This window comes from Macaca fascicularis, chromosome 8 (genome assembly GCF_037993035.2).
Source record: "Macaca fascicularis isolate 582-1 chromosome 8, T2T-MFA8v1.1".
In the NCBI taxonomy this organism is placed as follows: domain Eukaryota; kingdom Metazoa; phylum Chordata; class Mammalia; order Primates; family Cercopithecidae; genus Macaca; species Macaca fascicularis.
Genome location: NC_088382.1, coordinates 144,294,191 through 144,318,857, shown reverse-complemented (window position 1 = coordinate 144,318,857; position 24,667 = coordinate 144,294,191). Strand labels below are relative to the sequence as shown.

At 44.4% G+C, this 24,667-nt stretch overlaps 1 protein-coding gene across 5 annotated transcripts in view; it reads left to right on the top strand.

The window, feature by feature from the left end:
• Positions 1-24,667, top strand: part of ZFAT (zinc finger and AT-hook domain containing) — a 239,854-nt gene that overhangs the window by 30,251 nt on the left and 184,936 nt on the right. For all 5 annotated transcript variants that reach the window (XR_012416955.1, XM_045398740.2, XM_005564124.4 and 2 more), the window contains exon 2: positions 19,069-19,245. Coding sequence is in view for 4 of the 5 variants with exons in the window: in XM_045398740.2 (XP_045254675.1) it covers positions 19,069-19,245 (177 nt within the window). In the remaining variant the exon portion in view is untranslated. The remainder of the gene's footprint in view (positions 1-19,068; positions 19,246-24,667) is intronic.

Below are 24,667 nucleotides of genomic sequence, written 5' to 3'. Positions count from 1 at the left end.
GTGAGGGTTTAATTAATTTAACCTTCCTTCTCATCGGCTTCTTCCTCTTTCAATGCCATTGTTTTGGTTACAGCAAGTTTTCCCTAAGTATGATGATGGTAATGAAGTTGATAGTTTATTCACAGCTGATTAAAAGTTCTGCAAGATGAGCTAAATGGAAGGAAAATGTTTGTTCTAACCTGAGTCTCTTTTCCTGAATATATAAAAAAGGTATTTTAAACTGTACTCATCTGCATGTATGAGACTATTCTTTACGCTGGATGTGACAGCAATCCAGCTTTATGTTGTTAAAATATTTCCATTCCAATTGGGAAGCTGCTGGCCCTTAGGAAATTAATAACTTAAGGACAAATGAAAAACAAGAAAACAAAAGTATAACTCAGAAAGAATTTGCCACCCTACTCCTCTCCTCATAAGATAGATAATTTAATAGGGTCTTAGCTTTGGCTGTTGGACTCCCTCTAAAGTTAATAAATCCAAGTAAAAGATAGTTACAAAGCAGGGAGGATGATTTATACTAATCAAGGAGAAGAAGTAAGAGATTTTTAATCTGGGGCTTTTAAACAGAGTAGTGTAATAGTCTCATAATGTAACATTTTGTCTTCTTGAGGGCATTGATAAATGGTTAATCATTTTGTAATAATCAGATCATCTAGCACTTGTTGAGTGCCTACTGTGTTGGCAGCATCATCGCTAAGGGGAAGCTGGCATTGGGCTGGTGAGGCTGTTACTGCAGGTAATGAGTACAGGTGGTATGAAAGGCAGTGGGCAAAGGTGTGGCAAAAGCCAGCCCTTCAGACCCTGCCTCTTCCCACCAACTGGTATAGAGAGTACTGGGCAGAGGTGTGGGGTACACAGCTAGCCCTTCAGACCCCAAACCTCCCCACCAGCTGGCATAGAAGGTACTGGGCAAAGGTGTGGGGTCCATAGCCAGCCCTTCAGACCCCAAACTTCCCCACCAGTGCTCAGAGATGGGCACATTCACTGGGCTGCATTCTGGGTCTGCCTCTGGGAGCTGCCTCCCTCTACCTTTCTGAGCCTTACATATCTTCCAGGGTAGTTGGGATTGACTGGGATCATGGATAAGCCACCTAGCAGTGTACATGATCTTCTCAAAATTATTGTTTGTTCCAGAAGATCCAGACTCTTTTTGTTTGCCACAGTTAGTTTTTTTAAATGTCTATTTTGAAATAATTACAGATTCACAGGAAGTTGTAAAGATAATACAGAAGTCTCACGTGCCTTTTACCCAGTTTACCCAAAAGTGGTTTACATTTTTAAAATAAATATAAAATCTACACAACACAAAATTTACCATTTTAGTCATTTTTAGGTAGTTTAGTGGCATTAGGTACATTAGTGTTGTTATGTAACCATCACCACCGTTGATCTCTAGAACTTTTTTTTTTATTATCCCAACCTATTGGTTACATCTTATGTAACTGTCATACAATATTAAACCAAGAAATTGGTGCCGGTGCAGTGTGTGTGTATAGTTTGAATCCATTTTTATTGTGTGTAGATTTGTGTCATTACTCCCGCAGTCAAGATGCAGCACTGTTTGTTGCCGTTTGATCTGTGTGAGTGAAGTGTAGAAAGCTTCCCGCCATTTACATCCCTTTACCCTCCCTCATTTTTTAAAAAAGGTACTCAAATATGTTAATTTTATTGTTTCTTAATACACACATTTATTTGTACTGAAAATTGTAAAAATAGCACAAAGTTTCTTTTTATTACAATCCAAATTTTTGAAATCCAGAAAATCCAATTATTATGCTCTAGCCAAACTACCCAGTGCTTTCTTTACATTCTTTCCCCACAAGTGACTTTGCTTCAAATTCCTTTTTTTTTTTTTTTTTTTTTGGAGACAGAGTCTGACTCTGTTGCCGAGGTTGGAGTGCAGTGGCGTGATCATGGCTCACTGCAACCTCCACCTCCTGGTTTCAAACGCTTCTCCTGCCTCAGCCAACCAAGTAGCTGGGACTACAGGTGTACGCTACCTCCCCTGGCTAATTTTTTTTCTGTTTGTTTTTTTTTTTTAATTAGACTTTAAGTTCTGGGATACATGTACAGAATGTGCAGGTTTGTTTCATAGGTATACATGTGCCATGGTGGTTTGCTGCACCCGTCAACCTGTTATCTACATTAGGTATTTCTCCTAATGCTGTCCCTCCCCCCACCCCCAACCCCTGACAGGCCCCGGCGTGTGCTGTTCCCCTCCCTGTGTCCATGTGTTCTCATTGTTCAACTCCCACTTATGGGTGGGAACATGCAGTGTTTGGTTTTCTGTTCTTGTATTAGTTTGCTGAGGATGATGGTTTCTGGCTTCATCCATGTCCCTGCAAAGGACGTGAACTCATCCTTTTTTATGGCTGTGTAGTATTCCATAGTGTATAGGTGCCACATTTTCTTTATCCAGTCTATCATTGATGGGCCTTTGGGTTGGTTCCAAGTCTTTGTTACTCTGAACAGTGCTGTAATAAACATACGTGTGCATGTGTCTTTACAGTATAATGTTTTGTAATCCTTTGGGTATATACCCAGTAATGGGATTGCTGGGTCAAATGGTATTTCTAGTTCGAGATCTTTGAGGAATCTCCACACTGTCTTCCACAATGGTTGAACTAATTTACACTCCCACCAACAGCGTAAAAGCGTTCCTGTTTCTCCACATCCTTTCCATCATCTGTTGTTTTCTGACTTTTTAATGATCACCATTCTAACTGTTGTGAGATGATATCTCACTGTGGTTTTGATTTGCATTTCTCTAATGACCAGTGATGAGCATTTTTTTCACAGTTGTTGGCTGCATAAATATCTTCTTTTGAGAAGTGTCTGTTCATATCCTTCACTCACTTTTTGATGGGGTTGTTTGTTTTTTTCTTGTAAATTTGTTTAAGTTCTTTGTAGATTCTGAATATTAGCCCTTTTTCAGACGGATTGCAAAATTTTTCTCCCATTCTGTAGGTTGCCTGTTGACTCTGATGATAGTTTCTTTTGCTGTGCAGAAGCTCTTTAGTTTAATTAGATCCTATTTGTCAATTTTGGCTTTTGTTGCCATTGCTTTTGGTGTTTTACTCATGCAGTCTTTGCTCATGCCTATGTCCTGAATGGTATTGCCTAGATTTTCTTCTAGGATTTTTATGGTTTTAGGTCTTACATTTAAGTCTTTAATTTATCTTGAGTTAATTTTTATATAAAGTGTAAGAAAGGGATCCAGTTTCAGCTTTCCACAGATGGATAGCCGGTTTTCCCAACACCATTTATTAAATAGGGAATCCTTTCCCCATTGCTTGTTTTTGTCAGGTTTGTCAAAGATCAGATGGTTGTAGATGTGTGGTGTTATTTCTGAGGCCTCTGTTCTGTTCCATTGGTCTATATATCTGTTTTGGTACCAGTACCATGCTGTTTTGGTTACTGTAGCCTTGCAGTATAGTTTGAAATCAGGTAGCATGATGCCCCCAGCTTTGTTCTTTTTGCTTAGGATTGTCTTGGCTATTAGGGCTCTTTTTTTGGTTCCATATGAAATTTAAAGTAGTTTTTTTCCAATTCTGTGAAGAAAGTCAGTGGTAGTTTGATGGGGATAGCATTGAATCTATAAATTACTTTGGGCATTATGGCCGTTTTCACGATATTGATTCTTCCTATCCATGAGCATTTTTCCATTTGTTTGTGTCCTCTCTTACTTCCTTGAGCAGTGGCTTGTAGTTCTCCTTGAAGAGGTCCTTCACATCCCTTGTAAGTTGTATTCCTAGGTACTTTATTCTCTTTGTAGCAATTGTGAATGGGAGTTCACTCATGATTTGGCTCTTTGTCTGTTATTGGTGTATAGGAATGCTTGTGATTTTTGCACATTCATTTTATATCCTGAGACTTTGCTGAAGTTGCTTATCAGCTTAAGGAGGTTTGGGGCTGAGATAATGTGGTTTTCTAAATATACAATCATGTCATCTGCAAACAGAGACAATTTGACTTCCTATTTTCCTAATTGAATACCCTTTATTTCTTTCTCTTGCCTGATTGCCCTGGCCAGAGCTTCCAATACTATGTTGAATAGGAGAGGTGAGAGAGGGCATCCTTGTCTTGTGCCAGTTGTCAAAGGGAATGCTTCCAGTTTTTGCCCATTCAGTATGATATTGGCTGTGGGTCTGTCATAAATAGCTGTTATTATTTCGAGATATGTCCCATTGATACCTAATTTATTGAGAGTTTTTAGCATGAAGGGCTGTTGAATTTTGTCAAAGGCCTTTTCAGTGTCTGTTGAGATAATCATGTGGTTTTTGTCATTGGTTCTGTTAATGTGATAGATTACATTTATTTATTTACGTATGTTGAACTAGCCTTGCATCCCAGGGATGAAGCCAACTTGATTGTGGTGAATAAGCTTTTTGATGTGCTGCTGGATTTGGTTTGCCAGTATTTTATTGAGGATTTTTCAATGTTCATCAGGGATATTGGCCTAAAATTTTGTTGTTGTTGTTGTGTCTCTGCTGGGTTTTGGTATCAGGATGATGCTGGCCTCATAAAATGAGTTAGGGAGCATTCCCTCTTTTTCTATTGTTTGGAATAGTTTCAAAAGGAATGGTACTAGCTCCTCTTCGCACCTCTAGTAGAATTTGGCTGTGAATCCATCTGGTCCTGGATTTTTTTGGTTGGTAGGCTATTAATTACTGCCTCAATTTCAGAACTTGTTATTGTTCTATTCAGGGATTCGACTTCTTCCTGGTTTAGTCTTGGGAGGATGTATGTGTACAGGAATTTGTCCATTTCTTCTAGACTTTCTAGTTTATTTGCCTAGAGGTGTTTATAGTATTTTCTGATGGTAGTTTGTATTTCTGTGGGATCAGTAGTGATAGCCCCTTTATCATTGTTTATTGTGTCTATTTGTTTCTTCTCTCTTTTCTTCTTTATTAATCTGGCTAGCAGTCTATCTATTTTGTCGATCTTTTAAAAAAACCAGCTACTGGATTCATTGATTTTTTTTTGAAGGGTTTTTCGTGTCTCTGTCTCCTTTAGTTCTGCTCTGATCTTAGTTATTTCTTGTCTTCTGCTAGCTTTTGAATTTGTTTGCTCTTGCTTCTCTAGTTCTTTTAATTGTGATGTTAGGGTGTCAATTTTAGATCTCTCCTGCTTTTTCTTGTGGGCATTTAGCGCTATAAATTTCCCTCTACACACTGCTTTAAATGTGTCCCAGAGATTCTGGTACGTTGTGTCTTTGTTCTCACTTGTTTCAAAGAACATCTTTGTATCTGCCTTTATTTCATTATTTACCCAGTAGTCATTCAGGTGCAGGTTGTTAAGTTTCCATGTAGTTGTGTGGTTTTGAGTGAGTTTATTAATCTTGAGTTCTAATTTCATTGCATTGTGGTCTTGGAGACTGTTATAATTTCCGTTCTTTTGCATTTGCTGAGGAGTGTTTTACTCCTAATTATGTGGTCAGTTTTAGAATAAGTGCAGTGTGGTGCTGAGAAGAATGTTTATTCTGTTGATTTGGGGTGAAGAGTTCTGTAGATGTCTATTAGGTCCGCTTAGTCCAGAGCTGAGCTCAAGTCCTGGATATCCTTGTTCATTTTCTGTCTCATTGATTTGTCTAATATTGACAATGGGGTGTTAAAGTCTCCCACTGTTATTGTGTTGGAGTCTAAGTCTCTTTGTAGGTCTTTAAGAAGTTGTGTTATGAATCTGCTTGCTCCTGTGTTGGATGCATATATATTTAGGATAGTTAGCTATTCTTGTTGTGTTGATCCTTTTACCATTATGTAATGGCCTTCTTTGTCTCTTTTGATCTTTGTTGGTTTAAAGTCTGTTTTATCAGAGAATAGGATTGCAACCCCTGCTTTTTTTTGTTTCCCATTTGCTTGGTAGATCTTCCTCCATCCCTTTATTTTGAGCCTATGTGTGTCTTTGCACATGAAATGGGTCTCCTGAATACAGCACACTGATGGGTCTTGACTCTATCTAATTTGCCCGTCTGTGCCTTTTAATTGGGGCATTTAGCCCATTTACATTTGAGGTTAATATTGTTATGTGTGAATTTGATCCTGTCATATGATGCTAACTGGTTATTTTGCCCATTAGTTGATGCAGTTTCTTCATAGTCTTTGGTCTTTACAAATTGGCATGTTTCTGCAGTGGCTGGTACCGGTTGTTCCTTTCCATGTTTAGTGCTTCCTTCAGGAGCTCTTGTAAGGCAGGCCTGGTGGTGACAAAATCTCTAAGCATTTGCTTGTCTGTAAAGGCTTTTATTTCTCTTTCACTTATGAAGCTTAGTTTGGCTGGATTTGAAATTCTGGGTTGAAAATTCTTTTCTTTAAGAATGTTGAATATTGGCCCCCACTTTCTTCCGGCTTGTAGGGTTTCTGCTGAGAGATCCACTGTTAGTCTGATGGGCTTCCCTTTGTGGGTAACCCAGCCTTTCTCTCTGGCTGCCTTTAACATTTTTTCCTTTATTTCAACCTTGGTAAATCTGACGATTATGTGTCTTGAGGTTGCTCATCTCAAGGAATATTCTTGTGGTGGTCTCTGTATTTCCTGAATTTGAATGTTGGCCTGCTTTGCTAGATTGGGAAGTTCTCCTGGATAATATCCTGAAGAGTGTTTTCCAACTTGGTTCCATTCTCCCTATCACTTTCAGGTACAACAATCAAACGTAGATTTGGTTTTTTCACATAGTGCCGTATTTCTTGGAGGCTTTGTTCACTTCTTTTCACTCTTTTTTCTCTAATCTTGTCTTCTTGCTTTATTTCATTGAGTTAATCTTCAATTTCTAATACCCTTTCTTCTGCTTGATTGATTTGGCCATTGATACTTGTGTATGCTTCATGAAATTTTCATGCTGTGTTTTTCGGCTCCATCAGGCCATTTATGTTCTTCTGTAAGCTGGTTATTCTTGTTAGGAATTTGTCTAACCTTTTTTTCAGGTTCTTAGCTTCCTTGTATTGGGTTAGAACATGCTCCTTTAGCTCGGAGGAGTTTGTTAGTACCCACCTTCTGAAGCCTACTTCTGTCAATTTGTCAAACTCATTCTCCGTCCAGTTTTGTTCCTTTGCTGGCCAGGAGTTGTGATCCTTTGGAGAAGAGGTGTTCTGGTTTTTGGAATTTTCAGCCTTTTTGCGCTGGTTTCTCCCCATTTTTGTGGGTTTATCTACCTTTGGTCTTTGATGTTGGTGATGTTGATACTATTCCTTTCTGTTTGTTAGTTTTCCTTCTAACAGGCCCCTCTGCTGCAGGTCTACTGGAGTTTGCTGGAGGTCCACTCCAGACCCTGTTTGCCTTGGTATCACCAACAGAGGCTGCAGAACAACAAAGAGTGCTGCCTGTTCTTACTTCTGGAAGCTTTGTCCCAGAGGGGAAGCTGCCAGATGCCAGCCAGAGCTCTGCTGTATGAGGTGTCTGTTGACTCCTACTGGGAGGTGTGTCCCAGTCTGGATACACGGTGGGTCAGGGACCCCCTTGAGGAGGCAGTCTGTCCATTATCAGAGCTCAAACACTGTGCTGTGAGAACCGCTTCTCTCTTCAGAGCTGTCAGGCAGGGAGGTTTAAGTCTGCTGAGGCTCCACCCGCAGCCGCCCCTTCCCCCAGGTGCTCTGTCCCAGGGAGCTGTGGTGGGGTCCATCCAGTTCAGACTTCCTGGCAGCTTTGTTTACACCGTGAGGGTAAAACTGCCTACTCAGGCCTCAGCAATGGCGATGCCCCTTTCCCCACCAAGCTCTAGTGTCCCAGGTCGACCTCAGACTGTGAGAATTTCAAGCCAGAATTTCAAGCCAGTGGATCTTAGCTTGCTGGGCTCTGGGGGTGGGACCTGCCGAGCCAGGCACTGGAGACAATCTCTGGGTCTGCCAATTGCAAAGACCATGGGAAAAGCGCAGTACCTGGGCTGGAATGCACTGTTCTTCCCGGTACAGTCTCTCATGACTTCCCTTGGCTAGAAAAGGGAAAATCTCCTGACCTTTGCACTTTCCAGTGAGGCGATGCCCCACCCTACTTTGGCTCACTCTCTGTGGGCTGCACCCACTATCCAGCCAGACCCAATGAGATGAACTGGGTACCTCGGTTGGAAATGCAGGAATTACCTGCCTTCTGCTTTGATCTCACTGGGAGCTGCAGACTGAAGCTGTTCCTATTCGGCCATCTTGCCAGCTACCTTAGTTTTTCCTATTTTTAGTAGAGACGGGGTTTCACCATTTGGCCAGGCTGGTCTTGAACTCTTGACCTCAGGTGATCTGCCTGCCTCGGCCTCCCAAAGTGCTGGGATTACAGGTGTGAGCCACTGTGCCTGGCCTGGTTCAAATTCTTGATGTTGGGTTTCCTGTCACTGACTTTAGGCTTCTAAAATACATGGGAATACTTATGTCCTTTTGGTGCTTTTTTAGGTCAAATCAGTGAGTAGAGCTAAAATATACTGAGGTTATTCAAATACATTTAAACTACACGGATCACTTATAAATTACTGGTATCATGGTAGGAAGGAAAAAAGATACAAGAAGACAAAACACATCATAGAATTCATTATCAAAATTATTGGTATATAGTCTATTCTAGCTATATATCCTTTTATGTAAAATTACCAGCAAGAAAGAAAAGCACAAGAATAAGGTTTAAGGCTGAAGTGACTTGGTGTCATAATCCCTGATTCTAGCATTCCCAGAAGGATCCTATCTGTTAAATATGCGGAAACTGCAGCAACATTGGAGTGGTTCACTTCTTCGTTCATTCTGACGTCCCTTAAGCCGAGTGTTTGTTAGTTCTCTTTCAAGCCTAGGAACTATGCTGAGTAATGGGTGTCTCAATTTTGCCATTCTTTCTTTCTGCATAGATAGCAATGTTTTTACTCTTCTCTTCTTGTAAAGCAAGTCATCTCTGATTTACTTGAGGATCGTTGCTCTTATATCCTATTGTTGGGGTGAACCTGTGGTAGAAGGGAAGGGAATTCAGTACAAGGGTTGATAGTCAAGTTATGAAGGTTCTTTATCAACATCTCAGAGCAGAAGTTTGAGAGGACCCCCTCCCTCATTCATGGTATAATTGTTGTAAGTATTTCTTCTGCATACATTGAGAACTACTTCCCACAGAGATAGACTTTTTGTTTCAACTGTCAAACATAATTTAGAAAACCTAAGAGGAAAGTCTGGTGTATTTACTCATATTTTTATACTTTCCTTTCTTCTTTCTTTCTTTTTGATGTTCTAAGATTTATTGTTTTTATATTTTTTTCCTGTTTAGGAAACTTCCTGTAGCCATTCTATTAGGTGATATCTACTGGTGACAAATTACGCCAATTTTTCTTCCTTTGAGAATGTGTTGATTTCCCCTCCATTCCTGAAGGGTATTTTCACTGGACATGGAATTTTAGGCGGACAGTTCTTTTCTTTCAACATTTGAAAATGCTGTGCCATTTCCTTCTGGGTTCCATTGTATCTGATGATAAATCTGCTGTCATTCACATAATTTTCCTCTGTAGACTTTTTTTCTTGTTACTTTTACATTTTGTCTTTAGTTTTCAGAGATTTGATTATGATGTGTCTTGGCATGGATTTCTTTTTTTAAATTATTTTACTTTAAGTTCTTGGATACTTGTGCAGAACGTGAAGGTTTGTTATGTAGGTATATATGTGCCCCGGTGGATTGCTGCACCTGTCAACCTGTCATCTATGTTTTAAGCCCAGCATGCATTAGCTGTTTGTCCTAATGTTCTCCTTCCCCTTTCCCCCCAGCCCCCAACAGGCCCCAGTGTGTGATGTTCCCCTCCCTGTGTCCATGTGTTCTCATTGTTCAACTCCCACTTATGAGTGAGAACATGTGGTATTTAGTTTTCTGTTCGTGGTTAGTTTGCTGATAATGATGGTTTCCAGCTTCATCCATGTCCCTTCAAAGGACACGAACTCATTCTTTTTTATGGCTGTACTTGGCATGGATTTTTTTGGATTTATCCTGTCTGGGGTTTGCTCAGCTTCTTGAATTAGTGGATTTATATCTTTTGTCAAATTTGGGAAGTTTTCAGCTGTAATTTCTTTGAATACTTGCCCAGTTCTATTCTCTTTTTCTTTTTTTGGGACTCATGTCACAAATGTTAATCTTTTGTGATAGTCCCACAGGTCCTTGGGGGCTCTGTTCTTTTCTTTTTCAATCTCTTTTCTTTGTTATTTTTCTCTCCTTTTCATTCTGCTTTGAGCCCATCCATTGAAAGTTTTGTTGTTGCTGTATTTTTCTGTTCTAAAATTTTCATTTGGGTTTTCTTTATATCTCTGATTTCTTTTCTGAGATGCAGTGTTTTTTTGCTTGTTGTAGAGAGGCTTGTCCTTTATCATGAAGGCATTTTTGTGATGGCTACTTTAAGTCCTTATCAGTTAATTCTGACATCTGTGCCACCTAGTATTGGTGTCTGTTAATTGTTTTTTCTCATTACAATTGATATTTTCCTGGTCTTGGAAAATCATGAGGAATGATTTTTAATCGAATCTTGGGCATTTTCGATATTATGTTACGAAGGTCTGGATCTTATTTAAATCTTCGGTTTTAGCAGGCTCCATCTGACACTGCTCTGGTGGGGACGAGGGGGTACTGCCTTATTACTGCCAGTGTGGGGTGGAAGTTCAGGTTCCCCACTCAGTCTCTTTGATGCCTGTAGAAAAGTGCACCTCATTACTGGTGGATGGGGGTGGGAGTTCAGGCTCCCAGCTGGACCTCTGCTGCTGATACCAATCCTAGCTAGAAGGGGCAAGGGTGCCTTAGTACTACCCTCCATGGGGCCTCCAGTGACACTTCAGTGTGCAGGGATAGCTTCATTACTGCTGAATGCTGGTGAACGTCTTGGCTCTGTACTGGGCCTTCTGTGCCACTAGCCCAGCTGGGAATGGGAAGGGGTGCTCTGTTCACTGCTGGGTAGTGTATTTTGAGTTTTTACTTGGGGCCCCTGAGACCCTCAACAATACCAGTGATCTCCTCTGCTGTCCTTCTGTGTCAAGCCCAGCCTGCAGGACCTCAAGGGAGGCAGAGGGGTATGGAGGGGCACAGGGCTCTGGGGACCCCCGTGGGGAAGGGTTTGTACAAGGTTTTGTTGCTATGAAGGTGATATTCGTCCCTGTTCCTGTCCATCTCTCTCTGTCTATGATGCACAGCAGAAGGTCTGGAAGGATGTAGGCACCACACTGTGCTCAGTGATGCTCTGACTCTCAGAGGGGATGCTCGGGGGTTGTCTGTATTCTATAGACTGCTGTTTTGTTTACTGTTACCATCAACATGTACTCCTATGTACCTTTTATAATGAACAATAATGGAAATATTAAAAGCTGGTGTAAGGGCTGGTGGGGGACCCCATAATGCCTGAACCCTGTCTTGTTCCACTCATCCTGCCCTTGAGACTCCCGCCAGGTGGACGTACAGAGGACAGCAGCAGCCGGAGGAGGACACTCTGCCTTGTGTGCAGGGTGCCAGAGCATCCTGTGAGCTGGCTGGATGTGAGCTGGCTGTGAGCATCTGTGACTCCAGCTCAAGGCCCAACTGACCCTCATCACCCCTTTCCTTGAGGGCCTGAAAGTTGGGGAGGGGTCCCTCAGAGCAGGCCAGCTTCAGCTGATCATGTCTGCGGCCCATGGCTAGAGCACCGGCCACCTTCTGCTGCATCCAGGAACCTTCCCAGTGCAAGGGACTCAGTCTCCACCTCGGGGCCTATGAATTCATATTCCAGTTCACAGCTGCCTTCTGGAAGGAGTTGGGTCAAAACACCTTGCTTGTCCCAGGGTCCCAGAGCAGGCAGGGGGGTCAGAGGTTGCAGACAGGACCTGGCTGTTCTTGGCTGGGAATGTTTACAAATCAGAGATCAGAAATGAGGACTTATTAGTACAGTTATTTTAGGATTTTCCACTTTAATAGTACAGCGTAGCTGGCTAAAACCTGGAATTGAATTAGTAGGAATTGAATGCTCAAACCCTGAACTTTCGTGATTTTCTTTGTGCTGAATATGTCATTTTCCCTTTGAATTCTTTTCATAAGGTTGAGTGCACAGTAATTGGACCTAAAAATGCATCCAAATTATAGCATCTTCATCAGGATTAGCTGACAACATAATTATGAGTATATTTCAGGGTGCAAGATAATATTTTTTTCATATTAGTCCACTATAGAAAACAAAAGTGCCTCCTTTGTTGTTATTTTGGTGGATTAACAATTCTTAATATTTGGGGGATGCAGCCTGACCCCGCGCCCTCTCTGTGTGCTTTGGCATTTTGCCGTTTATATGCGGCTTTATGAACGTCCCCAGTGAGTGCAGCTGCCCTCCCTGTGGGAGGCCTGGGAGGCACTCATAGGTTCTGTTGGAAAGGGTGCACCGTGCTCTCTGCTCTGGGCTTTTGGAACAGGCTGCTTTTAAATTTGAGATTGCAATGGTAGGAGCAACACAGAGCGCCCCCTGGGGAGCCTGGCTGTCAGGACCAGCCCTGTGACCAAGACCCCTGCTCCCTTGGGGAGTTTTTGTGGTCTCGTGGGCTCTGTGTGGCCATATGTTCTTTACTGGCGCTGACCCTGCACAGGCCATGTAGCCCTGTGGAGCCCTGGGCCTGGGTCAGGGAGATCCCGGTTCTGCTTGCCGCTGCACTTCCCTGGCTGAGGGGAGGCCAGCTCCTCTGACCCTCCATCCTGTATTGTAGAATGGGGATCATGGGCTGGCCAACAGAGAGGTGGGGCATTGAATGAGGAAGTGTTCGTAGGGGTGGGGTGGGGTCGGGGTTAGAGCCCATGCCTGATGCACTCTGGAGTCTGGGAGCCCCTCCCGTGACCTCCTGTGCAGGTCTGGCTGCCTTTCAAGATCCATTCAAGTGCCTTCTCCCTTAATTTCCCAGGCACCTCAGCCAAGGCTTTCCCCTTTCCTCTGCTCATGGTCTTTATGATTTGCAGTGTGCGACTCAGCTTCCTCATTAGTTGAACACCTATCATGTGCCAGGCTGGGGACATGGACTTGAATAAGATGCCATCCTTGCCTGGACTTGAATAAGACACCATCCTTGCCTGAGCAGCTTAGAGTGGATCCTCCTGAACCGTGTTGGATCTGTTGTGTTATCCTTCACCTTGTTTTTAGAAGGCCTAGCAGTCTTTCTGATTTTTAAATGTTATTTAGACTCATTGTAGAAAGTACAGATGTTATTATTAATTATTATTATTATTATTTTGAGACAGAGTCTTGCTCTGTCACCCAGGCTGGAGTACAGTGACACGATCTCAGCTTACTACATCCTCCACCTCCCAGGTTCAAGCAATTCTCCTGCCTCAGCCTCTCGAGTAGCTGGGATTATAGGTGCATGCCACCACATCCAGCTAATTTTTTGTATTTTTAGTAGAGACGGGGTTTTGCCATCTTGGCCAGGCTGGTTTCGAACTCCTCACCTCGTGATCTGCCCACCTTGCCTTCCCAAAGTGCTGGGATTACAGGCAGAAGTTATTTTTTAAAAAAGTTTCACAGTGAAAATTTTGGTGTATTTCCTTTCATCCTGGCCAGCTCTCCTTCCTTCTATCTATTCATAAATAATATCTATCCATTAATAAAAAAATTGTATTCATACCAAATAGCTGAGTATTCCATTCTTTAAAACTTAGTGTTCATTATGAGTGTTTCCCTGTGCCATTCAGTATTCTTTGAAATACGATTTTCAGTGGCTGTATCATAATTTGTTTTGTGAGTGTCAGGATTTGTCCACTGCTGAGCACTTAGGTCGCTTCTGGGAACTTGCTATTATAAATACTTGTGTGTTGAGTATCTTAGTGCACAATCCCTGTTCTCATTTTGGATGATCACGAAGGCAGGATCTCAAGGAGGAAAACCACTGGTCAGAAGTTATGAGCGAGTGTCTTTGAGGCTCTGGACCCCTTTGCCATGGCAGTGTTGGTTCATGAGAGCAGCAGCCTCTACCACCCTTATGCATGTCTGTGCGTGTGTGTCTGCAGCTTTGTAGGGAGAAGCGGTCTTGGGCATTGGGCTGGTCCCGAAAGCCAGACCCCCGGGAAAACTCTGTGGGCAGATGACCCAAAAGAGGCTGCCTTGCAGGCCAGAGAGATGTGGAGGCTTAGGACACACTGAGCTGCCTCCCCACTGGCCTTTTTACATGCTCTCTGCACACTCTCTCTGCCCGCTCTCCTCCCTGCTGACCAGACCTCTTTTTATTTTGTAATTTAAATATGATGCTGGCCTTTTACTCAAAGGCTTGGAAGATTGTCAGCTGGTAAAAGTCATTTGTCCAGTGTAGCCAGTGCTTGGCGGTGACCATTGTCACCCAGACGGCCAAAGGATGCTTCCTTTTGTTAGAGCAAACCTTCCCCAGGCCTGATGAGGGTGCCTGCTTTCTGAACATCCCTGCCTTGATCTCAGCCACCTTGGGCGTCTCTGTGGCCATGTTAGGGAAATCTCATTTTCTGAGGTTACCAGTATCTTCCTCATGGCTGGATCCAGTGCCTGCCCTCCCCATCCTTGCTGCGTTTTTCAGGAGCAGCCCCTCTTCTCTTCCACCTTCTCCCTAAGGGCTTTCTCTGTCACTAAGGACTCGGTCTTCTGTTTGTTGCTTGCTATGAGCTGAATGTTTGTTTCCCCCTAAAATTCATAGATCAAAACCTACCCTCCAATGTGATGGCCTAGCAGGTGGGGCCTTTGGGAGGTGGTCAGGTCATGAGGGTGGGGCCCTTGTGAATGGAATTCGTGCCTTTATGAAAGAAACCCCAAAGAGCTACCTTGCCCTTTCCACCATGTGACGACACAGCAAGAAGGCACCAGCTTTGAACCAGGAAGTGGCCCTCGCCAGGCATTGATTCTGCCCGTGCCTCTATCTCAGACTTCCCAGCCTCCAGAACTGTGAGAAATACAATTCTCTTAATAAGCCACAAAATGTGGCATTTTGTGATAGCTACTCGGATGGACTGAGCCAGGGCCTTTGGAAGGATTTGGCTTCTTGACACTTTCCATCTTTAGGCTTGATGCTCCTCCTTGGGTGCTGACCCCATTTCTCTGCCCCACTGTAGCTGAACCCCACCCTGTCTTGCGCTGCCTTCTCCTAGTAGGCATCTGCATGCTGACATCCTGCCCAAACCACTTGATCCTGCCCATCAGACCTGTCCTTGCTCCCTTGGGGGCACATCTGCCTCCCCTGTCTCTGTTGTTGGCCGTGTCTAGTCAGTGATGGTCTCATACCTGCTTGGCCTGACTCCTCTGCAGACCTGTGTCTCAGGCCATCATCTCTGCTCTCATCTCCGGACAGGCTCTTTGGTGTCAGTCCCACCCGTCTTGGGTGGGTGTACTCCTTCCTTCTCCCTCCCTCATTCCGCCATAGCCACTTGCTGTCCTCCATGTGTACTGAGGTGTCCAAGGCTAGCCAGATGCTGTTTCCAGTGACCTCACATTCTAGGGGGAGCCATGTGATGGGGCCATGCTGCGTCCAGGGTATGGACACGCAGGGGAACTGGCGCAGCTCAGGCACGTGGGGCCTCTCCTTCGGGGCCAGCCCCTTCAGACACGGTTTCTCCTTGCCTTTGCTCTGCTGGTGGACTCCTGGTTCTCTCAGGAGCTGCCAGTGCCTGCTCAGTGACTGTGCTGGGGAACTCTGTCCCTGTGTTGTCAGCAGATCCACTCCTTTCCCTTCCTCCTGCCTCCATGGCACTCCGTGTATTTCCTCCCTGAGCCTGCATGTCTCCTGCCCACACACCCTTCCTGGAGTTTCACTGTCCTGCAGCACTGAGCTCTGGTTGTCCCTCAGCTGAGAAGCCTCTCCTGTCCATGGCAGCCTGTCCAGATCGGGATCCACCCCACTCTCATGGCCCACGTCACATGGCGGAGCCTTCTGTTATGTGAGAGTTGTTCCAGGTTCCCGTGTTTGTCTCTGCCTCTACCTCGGGAGCTCCAGGTCCAGTCTCCCTGCTTGAGAGAGCTGAGCACACAGACACATCTGTTATGCAAATTCATAACAGATGGCCAAGGCCAGGTGCCACCCAGGGTCCTCAGGCCTTAGGTGGTGTGGAACAGCCAAGCAGTAGTTTATTTCTGGTAGTCTCCAACACTTTCTCATATACAAATGCAAAATAGTTTTATTTATGTAATCTCTAGGCAGTGCTTGGTGTGCCTTTGAACTAGGAGACCCCTTGTAATAGCCCTGTGGTCCCCAGAAGTTCAGCTCTGTTACATGTCACAGAAGTCCCATTTTCCTGAGAGCATCCTAGGAACCAAGAATACTTACAGGTATTGGGAAATAATTTCAGTAAAAACCATTACATGAGATTGTTCTGTGGCATGTCTGTCTCTCCAGTGAGATGGTGGCCCCCTCTTGTGGCAGGGCCTGGACCTCATGCCCGATTCATCTCTGTCTGCAGTGTCTGGGGTGGGGCCCACCTGTGGTTACTGCTCAATGAATGCTGAAATGAACACATCTGAAGTTGATATGTGCTTTGGGGATTATGCTCTTTGCTGTAATGAGTTTTATTGCAGATGTTGCTGGGTATAGAGTCTTAAGTATTTTAGCTATAACTTGGAGAAACTCAGCTCATGGGCTGTAGCCAAACGTAACTCGTGTCAAATGCAGGTAGGAGAGAATCTGGTCCCTGCCTCTTGCCCATGATGACTTGAGCAAGTTGCTTTTCCTCTTTCAGCCTCAGTTTCCTCCGCCGTGGACCAGGGATTGCAAACCCTTTTCTGCCTAAATCACTGGGTTATTGTAGGAGTAGCAGGAAGCACATTGAAAACAACGTGGCCTCCTATAAAGAAAAATGTATTACTCTAATCTCTTCTTGTTTGGGAAGCATTTTGGGTTCCTTTGGAATAGAGTGTTTCCCGGAAAAAACAATATCGATTGGCAGTATCTGTGAGAGATTTTCATTGATGAAGTGATGTTCTGCTTTGTTAAATTTTGATTTCATGTGTTGTTGGTAGAAAAGAATTCTCTTAGGTCGTTACCTCCCTGTTAGTTCACGGAGAAAGTCTTTCTGTGAATCCGGGGAGGGTCTTGCTCCTGGGACTCCAGTGCCTTCCAAGGGCTCCACCTTCACACCAGCAAGGCCGGGTTGGCCTATTGCCTTTCCTCCTTATTTCTGGTAGGAGAGTTTTACTGTAAAGAGGAGAGAAATGGGGTGGGAGAGTGGGGGTCAGGAGATTTTTTTTTTTTTTTTTTTTTTTTCTGAGACGGAGTCTCGCTCTGTCACCCAGGCTGGAGTGCAGTGGCGTGATCTCGGCTCACTGCAAGCTCCGCCTCCCGGGTTCATGCCATTCTCCTGCCTCAGCCTCCCGAGTAGCTGGGACTACAGGCGCCTGCCACCATGCCCGGCTAATTTTTTGTATTTTTAGTAGAGACAGGGTTTCACCGTGTTAGCCAGGGTGGTCTCAAACTCGTGACCTTGTGATCCACCTGGCTCGAACTCCCAAAGTGCTGGGATTACAGGCCACTGTGAGCCACTGTGCCCGGCCGATGTTTTCGTTTTGAGATGGGAGAATAAGAGTACGCTTATAGGCCAGTGGAAAGATCTAGTACAGAGGGAAGAATTGATGACCTGGAGAATGATTATCAGAGAGGGTGGGTTCTGCACACACAAGCCATCATGTACCCTTTGTCTAGTAACCTTCCCATGCAGGGCTGTGGGAGCATCTTCCTGGGTGCAGGCAATCAGGGATGCACTATCTTTAGAGAATTTGAAAGTAATGATCACATAATTGAAGTGTTTGTCTGCTTTTAGTATCTCCATGAACCAGCAATTCCAGACAATATCAGAGATGTGATAGCTCTGCTCTGGGATGGGCCACTGCCCTCACCCGCACACCTTGTGTCTCCCTCATTATGCCCACCCTCACGCCAGCAGGAGCAAGGTGGGGAGACAGCTGAAGATGCAGGTGGGCTGAAAGGGGTGGCAAGGGCAGTTGTTTTCTGGATGCTTCCAGTGAGATATGAAGCAAGGCCCGCTGTTGAGAGTGAGGAGCGAGGAGGATGAGATACTTGCTCACCATCACCAGGGAGCACAGAGCTCGTATGATTGCCATGTATTTGTCCAGTATCGCTAGGCAGTAAATGGCGTAGAAGTTGCATGTGACTTCCAGGCAGCGTTGAGAATCCCCAGGAGGCTGGTGAGGGGGATTCTGAGGGGAGCCGGGTGTGGCTTGCCAGCTGTCCAGATGCTGGACGAGGACACACCATGGGTGCAGAGTTGCGCCGAGTCAGTGTTGTGCTTTCTGAGTGCCCGCTGGGTTCTTGCTGCTGAATAGGCATGTTCTATCCCCAAAGTTCCTATGGATTCCAGCAACTGACAGATGACTGCTTCTCTGAGGTCCGCAGCTTTCCAGCATTTAGGGATGAGTTGGGAATTTAACCTGGGCCTTTTGGCTCCAGAGCCGTTGTCCTTTTCAGTGGACAAAGCCACTTCCTTTCAGTCTAATACTACAAAGATCTGGCTTTTAATTGTTATTGTATCCTGAGTTTAATGTTTTGTTATATATCTTTATTTTATCAGTCTAAAAAGTGAGTGTTTTATTTCCCTCATTATGTCTCCCTGTCTTATCATAATGAGATGAACTATTGGTACATTTTTTGAATAATAAGAATGCTTTAAATAGGAATTCAGTGGCTTTAAAGAGGCAACAGCTTCCCATCGTTTGATTGAAAGGTGCTTGCCTCTTGAGAAATGCTATTGTGGTCAGTTTTTCCTTGCATCTAATTTGAGAGAGTCTAGCAAGACTCCTTAATTGCCATCAGTGTGCAGTTCATTCATTTGAGGGGTAGGATTTAGTTTTTCAAGTTGCATATTTGTTTTTTACTTGGCTATACTTATCCCAGAATCTGGGCTGATGAGTAGATTTGGGTAGCGAGGAGGTTTGTATTAGATACTATCCAGAAGGACTGAGGGTTGAGATACTGAATAAAGAACTTTCTGGCCCCTGGAATTCCCTGAAGATGAAAGTGAGTGGCCTGCCGTGGAGGTGACTGCCAGAGGGACACAATCTGGTAGAGGCTGGTGATGGCTCAGAAGGGCAGCTTTTGGTATTTTCTTTGGCAATTGGAAGTAATAATTGTTTATGTGGAGATGAAATAACATATTTTCCTTTTTTTTTCCTTACAGAAAACACGGCCATCTTTATGTGTAAATGTTGTAACCTTTTCTCACCAAATCAGTCGGAACTCCTCTCCCACGTTTCCGAGAAGCACATGGAGGAAGGGGTTAATGTTGATGAGATTATTATTCCCCTGAGGCCTCTGAGTACACCTGAACCCCCCAGCTCAAGCAAAACCGGAGATGGTAAGGGGACTGGAGGGCGGGGCAGGATACCTTCTGACACACCTGTTGATGTTGATTTGCTCCTTGGGCATAGCAGAAGCCTAGACAATCCACATTTCCAAACCAGAAGTCACAAAAAGTGTCCAATTGTAGATACGCTCAAGTAAGATTGTGTCTTTGAAATCCCATACCTGGCCCCCTGTAGGTGTCCTCCAGTGTCTGGTTGGCGAATGAATGAATGAATGAATGAATGAAAGGAATTGGCAGTGTTCAACAGTGTGAAAGACATGAGCTCGTTGTCAGACAAGTGTGGGTTTAACCCAGCCCTAGCACCTACTGGCCGCATTACCTGAAGCCAATGATGTTACTTCTCAAAGCCTCACTTTGCTTCTCTTGACAAATGAAGAGAAATATGCTGGTTACAAGAGGGTCTGTGAGGATGAAGTTAAAGAATACACGTACAGGACCTAAGATGATACGTGGCACACAGAACATGATAAAGGGAAGCTGTTGTTCTAACATACATGATTAATAAATAAGTCTGTATAATCTTACAACATTTTCCAATTCTTCCTGTAAACCTGGAACAAGGATTCAAATTGCAAAGCTTTGATTTGCACTGAATCCTGAATCCTTTGGGTTCATAGTCAATGTGCAAAGTGAGATGCATGTTGTCTGTAGTGTCCAGACATCTATCACTGAGTGGGTTATCAGATGCAGCAGGTGCACGGATCAGAGAAACCATCCAGGCACTGTAATTAGGTCCCCACAGACAAAAAAAAAAAAACATATAGCACATGAGGAACTGCTGCAAAGATCCTCACGAAACCCTGAGATAAAGGACAGCAGCTGGGCACCTGTGCAGAAGCCCAATACATAGCAGTCAGTGTCCCATTGCAGGGTTCATCAGCCACACTAATAATCCAGTGGCTCTTTCCTGGGAATATTCAGACTGGCATTTCTAAATAGGCTGGCTATTGATCATCTGTCGGACACCATTAACAAGGAGAGATTCCAGACAAAAAATGTTTTGGTTAATAAGTCCCTCTGGTCATTCCCAGGGTTCTCAGAGAAACATGCCTGACAGAAGATTAAGTTTTTGGAAAGTTAGGAAGTTCTGAAAGTTACTGTTAGTGGCATAAAGTGAAAAACGAAAAAGATGCAGCTAGTGGTGGGTGAATAAGGAGCAGCAGTTAGTATTTGTTACTTCTGTCATCACCTTCAGCTAATAGCGTGTGTGTCCATGGCGTGCTCAGCCCCTCACAGGCCTTGTGAGTGGACCTGTCCTCTCCCCATTTAGAGGAAGCAGGAGTGAGGAGGAAAGTTATATGGAATTGCGTCTCAACCAGTAGCACATGCTTGAGACCCTTTGCTTTGGGGTAGAGGAGGAAAGTTTGCATGGGGCACTGAGTGTCCGAACCTGCTTGGTGCCCGGGGCCTTGCAGTTCAGCGCCCTCCCTCTGCCCACCCAGCCTGTGTGAGACCTGACCCCTGGCCAGAAGCTTTGTGACACCCGCACTCTCCATGGCCCACTTCCCTGCTAGCAGTCAGTGCCTTGCTTTCCAAAGAGTACAGCTTCACAGAGAGGGCTTTAGTCAAGAACTGTGTACCTGCCTCTGGGGTTGAATGTTGGACTCAGAAAAATGGATAATGTCTCTTGTCCAATTCATATGGCAGATAGAAGCCATGTGGATCAACGTGGAAAGAACTTCTGGATTGGGTCTTGCAAAGCTTTTAGTTCTTTGCTTATTAAGATTCTCTTCTTTCTAAATGAGATGTGAATAAGAGAGAAATTTTAATTTTTAATTTTTTCATTTTCTTTTTGAGACTGAGTCTCACTCTGTTGCCCAGGCTTGAATGCAGTGGTGTGACACTCTGTTGCCCAGGCTTGAATGCAGTGGCGTGATCTTGGCTCACTGCCACCTCTGCCTTTTGGGCTCAAGCGTTCCTCTCACCTCAGCCACCTGAGTAGCTGGGACTACAGGCGCCTGCCACCATACCCAGCTAATTTTTGTATTTTTTATAGAGACAGGGTTTCACCATGTTGCTCAGGCTGGCCTCAAACTCCTAGATTCAAGCAATCCACCCACCTAGGCCTCCCAGAATGCTGGGATTACAGGCATGAGCCACCATGCCCCACCTTTCATTTCTTTTATAAATAGGAAATGAATAAATGCTGAAAAAAGCAGAATTCACATAGAATTATGAGTGTCGGTGTTGTAAGGTGCATTTTCCGACTTCCACCCTTCCACACCTAACCAGTGTTAGTGAGAGACAGTGCCATTCTTGTAGGAGCTGGCCCTGAGCTCCTGCCCCTTCCCGGAGGTTCACCTCCCTCCCAACCATCCCCCATGCCGCTCTCCTCCCTCTCAACCATCCCCCATGCCCCTCTCCTCCCTCTCAACCATCCCTCATGCCCCTCTCCTCCCTCTCAACCATCCCCCATGCCCCTCTCCTCCCTCTCAACCATCCCCCATGCCCCTCTCCTCCCTCTCAACCATCCCCCATGCCCCTCTCCTCCCTCTCAACCATCCCCCATGCCCCCTCCTCCCTCTCAACCAACCCCCATGCCCCTCTCCTCCCTCTCAACCACCCCCCATGCCCCTCTCCTCCCTCTCAACCATCCCCCATGCCCCTCTCCTCCCTCTCAACCATCCCCCATGCCCCTCTCCTCCCTCTCAACCATCCCCCATACCCCTCTCCTCCCTCTCAACCATCCCCCATGCCCCTCTCCTCCCTCTCAACCATCCCCCATGCCCCTCTCCTCCCTCTCAACCATCCCCCATGCCCCTCTCCTCCCTCTCATCACTGATCTACAGCCATGGGCCCCCGGCTGCTAGCAGAGGAGCAACTGAATGCAAATGCCATCCCTGCCTGGGAAGAACCCCTTATAGGTGTTCTTGCTGGTTCACTTGTGCATGTGGCTGGGACTCACTCAGCTTGGAGTCACCCTGAGGAACACTTCTCTGGCCCCAGGTGGGGCTGCAGGACTTTTCTCTGGGTTCCCAGTACCCCACAACTAGACTTGTTTTAGTTCTCTCTCACCTGGGTGTGATTTCCTTTGTCTCTGTGTTTCTCTTGCTTGTTGGGAAATGTCCCAAAGAAGGGATTTGGGCTGTTCAGCTCTTAGCCTCTGGTCCTGGCATGGGCACTGACACAGGGTATAGCCCCTTCCCTGTGTGTCCAGTGAATGGATTATCTTTTGTTGTCCTTGCTTTCTTGCCTTGGGCCTTGCTGCCCTTCCCTGTCCCAGCTGTCACCCTTCGCTCAAGAAACTTCAGTGACTTTCCCCACCCAAAGCAGGGCTCCCCAAACTCATTTGACCTGGGGACCCTTCCGACTAGCATAAGACCCCTGACTTCTATGGAGTGCTGTTGGCAGCATGGGTTCACTGGTGGGGCCCTTCTCTTGGCGCTGCAGGCTCCTTCTACAGCCGAACAGCTGGAGGTCCTCTAGGCCTCCGGCTCCTTTTTCCCTCTGTGGTGTTGCAGATGAACTCACACTTGTAAAACTTCCCTTAACTCCTCCAGGTGGACTTTGGTGCTTCTCTTGGGCGAATATACTATGGGGGTAAACCCATCAAAGCAATTACACTTTTCCTTTTACTTTTTTTTCTTCCCAGTTATAAGAGTAATTTTTTTTTTTTTTTTTCCTGAGTTGGAGTTTTGCTCTTGTCACCCAGGCTGGAGTGCAATGGTGCGATCTTGGCTCACTGTAACCTCCGCCTCCCGGGTTCAAGTGATTTTCCTGCCTCGACCTCCCAAGTAGCTGGGATTACAGGTGCCCATCACCACACCCAGCTAATTTTGGTATTTTTAGTAGAGAGGGGTTTGCCACATTGGCCAGGCTGGTCTCGAACTCCTGACTTCAGGTGATCCACTTGCCTCAGCCTCTCAAAGTACTGAGATTACAGGCATGAGCCCCCATGCCTGACCCTGAAATCTTGCTGTAAAAGAAAATTAAAGCAATATAATATGGGGAAAGCATGTTTTTCTAACTGCCTTCCAAGTTCTAGAAATAATGGTGCTAACAAGTGTGCTTCCAGACCTTTTTCTCTTTATATGTAAACATAAATACACTGTTATTGCTTTCTTATTTATAAGAAACAAAAATGGGATCATAATATATGTTCTACAGTCTTCAAAAAATGTCAGCAGTATATATTGGGTATTTCTTCATTTTAATTCTGATATGTCTCCTAATTTCTTTTTTTAGTTTTATTGAGGTATAATTGACAAACAAAAAGTGTATGTATTTATGGTGTATACGTGGTATTTTGATATACGTATACATTGTGAAGTCACAGCCAACTTAACTCATGTATCTATTACCCCATGTAGTTAACTTTTTTATGTGTGTGTACGTATTGTGAGAAGATCTGTTCTTTTTTGGCTGTGTGTGATGGCTTACTCCTGTAATCCTAGCATTTTGAGAGGTTGAGGGAGGAGGATCACTTGAGCCCAGGAGTTTGAGACCAGCCTGGGCAACGTAATGGGACTCTGTCTCTACAAAAACAAAACAAAACAAAACGAAAGAAAATTGCCAGATATAGCACATATGCCTGTAGTCCCAGCTACTCGGGAGGCTGAGCCAGGAGGTTGAGGCTGCAGTGAACTGTGATTTGCACCACTGCACTCCAGCCTGGGTGATAGAGTGAGATCCTGTTTCAAAAATAAATAAATAAATAAATAAAACCCACCAAAAACCCGACCTCCTCTTTTAGCGAATGTCAAGTACACAATACTGTATTATTTGTATGCCCTAATTTTTTTTACTGTCTCTATGGTATTTACTTCTATGGAAAATGCATAATTTACTCAACCTTTCTTTTCTTTTTTTGATGACATATGTTTTCTCTCTAATTTTGTGCTATTATAAATAATGTTACAATAAATGTTGTCACGAATATCATTGTACATTGTGCATTCAGGTTGGCTATATTCCCAGCAGAATTGCTTGTGTAGAGGGTATACTCATTTAAAAGTTTGCTAGGTTTTATCAGAATGCTCTCTGGAAAGGTTTTATCCATTTATATTCTCACTAGGATCTAAGATCTTCTGTTTTTCCGTATCCATGTCAACCCAAGGATATTATCTTATTGTAAAGAGTTTTTGCCAATTTGATAGATGAAAAATGGAGTATTATTTTAATTTGCATTTTGCTGGTCACTAGTAAGGTTGACCATGTTTAATGTTTAATGGCTATTTACATATCTGTGGATTACTGTTCATATCAGTTGTCTGTGTTTTTGTTTGCTCTTTATTGATTTGTAGGAGCTCTTTGTATAGAAAATATTACCGCTTGCCTTTAGAGAATCTGTATGTACTCATTTTAAACCTCACAATGCATGACAATGATTATTTTATACAGTAAGTGTTCATTTAGAGTTAGCTACATACTTATGACTCTTTGGCTCTTCAGTCCTTGGATCTCCATCCATTCC